This window comes from Triticum aestivum, chromosome 4B (genome assembly GCF_018294505.1).
Source record: "Triticum aestivum cultivar Chinese Spring chromosome 4B, IWGSC CS RefSeq v2.1, whole genome shotgun sequence".
Lineage (NCBI taxonomy): Eukaryota > Viridiplantae > Streptophyta > Magnoliopsida > Poales > Poaceae > Triticum > Triticum aestivum.
In genome coordinates, this window is record NC_057804.1 from 564,439,789 (window position 1) to 564,443,564 (window position 3,776).

General features: G+C 54.4%; 1 protein-coding gene across 1 annotated transcript; it reads left to right on the forward strand.

Moving 5' to 3' along the window:
* Nucleotides 1-1,524: 1,524 nt before the first annotated feature.
* LOC123093273 (non-specific lipid transfer protein GPI-anchored 14) lies at nucleotides 1,525-3,457 on the forward strand. The gene is made up of 3 exons (XM_044515193.1): nucleotides 1,525-2,011; nucleotides 2,410-2,490; nucleotides 3,038-3,457. The coding sequence occupies exons 1-3, from the start codon at nucleotides 1,669-1,671 to the stop codon at nucleotides 3,202-3,204; spliced, it is 591 nt and encodes a 196-aa protein (XP_044371128.1). The 5' UTR covers nucleotides 1,525-1,668; the 3' UTR covers nucleotides 3,205-3,457.
* Nucleotides 3,458-3,776: the final 319 nt, after the last annotated feature.

Genomic DNA, 3,776 nt, shown 5'->3' on the forward strand with positions numbered 1-3,776 from the left:
GGCATGTGCCGGCGTCTAGGGCGACCCGGTGCGGTATTGTAGCGGTGTCATGGGGAGGAGCGCTCATAGTCAGGCCCCGGGGATATAGCCATATCGGTGAACCTCGTTAACAAATCTCGGTGTCATGCTTGTGTGATTACTTGGTCCTCGGATGATCGATGGTATGCCTTGGATTTATTCTAACAGGATTTGCAGGTGTAATCCTCTTAGGGGGTTTGGGGCTTCTCTGGATCGGAGACACGGCGGCGACCCTGAAGCGAAGTCGCTAGCTGCTGAGTGCTGACGAAGATCTTGGTTGTCCATCTTGGACGTGCGTGTAAACGGGATGCCTTGGATCCCCAGCCGAGGCTGCTTGCCTCGCACTGCTGCTGCTTCAGCCTTCAGATTTGGAGCGCGAACTAGCTAGCAAGTGGCACTTAAGTGGTGGTACCAAAGGTGGCAGCAGATTCATGCCAAAGATACTGTAGCATGTTTAACATTCTGCGAATGTGCAGATTCATAGCTCCTGCGCCTTCTCAGCTAGATGCTCGCTGCCAGTGCCAGCCTCTGCATGTTGGGTGGTCTCTGGCCACCCACTCTACTCACGCGATGGGTTTTCCCCGTAGTGAACCGTACCCAACATGCTTGTGACACCTGACACGTACTAGTAGTTCCGTTTGCCAAATTTGACATGTGGCATCCTGTATCTATCCCAGCACGCGGGCCTCATCACGTCTCCAGTTGCCACTCCATTTTTCTAGGGATGTCTTGTTGCTATGCATCAACATTGTTTATGTGATCTTGCTCTTCAATACCTCTGCTCAGAAGTGAGAGCCCTTACTGAAAAGGAGAGAGGGAAGGCAGTCAATTTTCCACCCAGGGTAACTTGGTTACAGTAACAAGATCCAACAGCAACATGAGGCACAATAATTCTCTGATTGGTGTTGGTGGCACGCAGGCAGGCTCGTTCGCAGCGTTGCAGGCCATCCACATGGAGGTAGATTCAGAGTTCAGACGGGCATGAGTGTGCGAGTGCGACACAGTTGCATTTGCTAGCATGAATGCCGGAGTTATTGACTGCTGCTGCCCCCATCTACCCGGCCCGCATGTCGTCAGGAAATCAAGTGCACCGGGTCCCTGGCCGGCCGGCCGGAACGAGGAGATGGCGGCGAGACCACGGCGCCGATCGAGCGAGCGGTTAAAACCTTACGGTCAGTCACAGTTCTCACGTTTCTGGCAGCTTTCCTGGATGTGCATGTCCGATCACGGCAAGGCTCGTTTCTCTCCTGGCAATCGCTGTTCGACATGCGTGCGTGTGAGCCCTTCTTTGCCATTTTCCCACTTCGACGCATGCGAACTCTAGCAGGTGCTCTGCAGCGCGTAGAGAGCCGGGCCTGCCGATCAGCCACGCACGCACGAACGCACCAAAGTGCGGAGCAGCGTGCCTGCCCGCGTACGTACGTACGTGGTGCGACCGGGCACGTCACGATGTCTGGCTCACGCCTTCGCCGCCTCCCCCCACCACCGCCCGCTATAACAGTTCACCCCCGACCTCACCAACCCCCCACCCCAGCTCACTCCCACACACCCACTCCACTTCCTCCACTCTTCAAGTCACATCGGCAGCTGCTTGCCAAGTAGCCAAGGCAAGGAAGTGATCGAGGAAGAGGGAGCGAAGCGGCGTCCCTCATGGCGGCGAAGGCGGTGCAGTGGCCGGTGATGGTGGTGGTGGTGATCATGGCCGTGATGGCGGCGCGCGTGGGGGCGGACATGGACGCGGACCGGAGCGAGTGCGCGGAGCAGCTGGTGGGGCTGGCGCCGTGCCTGCAGTACGTGCAGGGGCAGGCACGGTCGCCGGCGCCGGACTGCTGCGGCGGGCTGAGCCAGGTGCTGGACAAGAGCCCCAAGTGCCTGTGCGTGCTGGTCAAGGACAAGGACGACCCCAACCTGGGCATCAAGATCAACGCCTCCCTCGCGCTCGCCCTCCCCTCCGCCTGCGGCAACACCAAGGCCAACGTCTCCCACTGCCCACGTACGTCTCCCTCCTATTCCTACCTACCTACATGCATATGACCGACCTCGTCGCCGACCATCCCGCCGCCGTTTCACGTTCCACAGCACAAATGGTGTACGTCTCTGGCTGTATTTTGGACGGACGTATCGTGCAGGGTTAGCTAGAGATGCCTTGTGGCTTGTTCGGTCCGGCCCGTGACAGGGTCGGCCGCATCACGACTTGGACGCCACAGGCACCCGTCGCCGTCCCAAATTACTTCCCTTTCTTTACAAAACCCGGCACACTGGCACCAACCATATACAGCTAGGCTGTCGATCTATTATGGGAGCTGTTGTTTCTTCATTTTGTACTGGGATGGGATGAACTGAAGCACTGACTGTTGGCTATACTCATCTTGTGTGTGTGTGTGTGTGCAGAGCTGCTGCACCTTCCTCCGAACTCTAAGGACGCCGCCATCTTCAGCCCCGGCGGCGACAAGGGCACCGCTGCAGCTCCAGGTGATTGAGCCATTCCGTTCCCCACCTCCTCTTCTACCAGACTCGTAGTTTTAAATTGGGGTTTGTTCAAAACTGCGACACTTATTAGGGATTAAAGATGGTTCCATTGATTCATTAGCACTGTGAAAACTAGGTTACGGGGGTGTTTGATTGTAAGGACTAGACTTTTTTTAGCCACAGGACTAAAGAAAAAAGACCCTCCAGAAAATGTTTTTGTAGTTTCTAAAGAAAAGAATTTCTCCTGTTTGCTTACACATAACTAAAAGGGACTTTTTCTAGTCTAGTCCCTGTAACAACAGTGTAACCAAACAGGGCCTACATCCAGCGTAACTTCCCGAAAGATGTTTGAACCATAGCCCATGTGTTTGTGTTTGTTGCCATCAATGGCGCTTTTCACATACTTTTTTCCTTGCCGTAACGTACGTGTGTCCGGAAATTAATCAAGTCGGTTACTCATTGCTCCTGCAACACTGATGTCCCTCCGTAGTCCTGCTGTCTGTCACTCTGTCTGATGTACTAACAAGCACCGGTTTGGCTTTCCTCGCAGCCAAGGACAACACGGCGTCGACGGCCAACTCCCGCGCGCAGCAGGCCACCAGCGCGGGCACCGCCTCCTCGACGGCAACCGCCGGCGTTGCACTGGCGGCGTTGCTCGCCGGCTACCTTGCGCTGCTCCTGCCGGCGGACTTCCTGGCCACCGCCGCCTCCTTCTAGTCCATCTCGTACGTGCGCGTCTGTCTCCTTCCCCCCTACGGCGCTACCGAAGATCGATCAAGACCAGGGGAGTCAGGAACCAGTCACTGTGTTTGGGAGAATGAAATGCCTCAAGTAGGATCGATCATGCATGTTGTAGTATGTGACAGAGATGGTAGTGGTGGTAGTGGTTGGTTTGTTGGTGTTGTATTGAACTCTTATGTTTTCGCTCTATGGATATGACGCAATAATTCCACACTTACGGATGCAGCTATGGATGACGTGTCGACCTGACCTTCGCTTTTCGTTGATGTTTGTGAGAAGCGCCTGTGACGTGGTGGGGGCACCGAGGCATTTGATAGATCCATCGCTTCAAGCTTTTCGTTCAAATGATGGTCGTTGGGTTCGGGGCTTATTTTCTACTCCCTCGGACCTATAATCATAACAAGCGTTGCAGTTTTAAATTAAGTTTAGCCTCCGATCAAAACTGCGACAATTATTTTTGTATTGGAGGGAGTAGTTTCTTTTTTTGGCAAATGCATTGGTAATCACTGAAATTGAGTTTAAAGCATGATACGGGTCACCGAACTTTA

Bases quoted from the DNA above. Each gene is read 5' to 3' on its own strand.
- LOC123093273 (XM_044515193.1), top strand. From the start codon at position 1,669: ATGGCGGCGAAGGCGGTGCAGTGGCCGGTGATGGTGGTGGTGGTGATC. The intron at 2,012-2,409 runs GTACGTCTCCCT...GTGTGTGTGCAG, and splicing joins CAACGTCTCCCACTGCCCAC to AGCTGCTGCACCTTCCTCCG. The intron at 2,491-3,037 runs GTGATTGAGCCA...CTTTCCTCGCAG, and splicing joins GGGCACCGCTGCAGCTCCAG to CCAAGGACAACACGGCGTCG.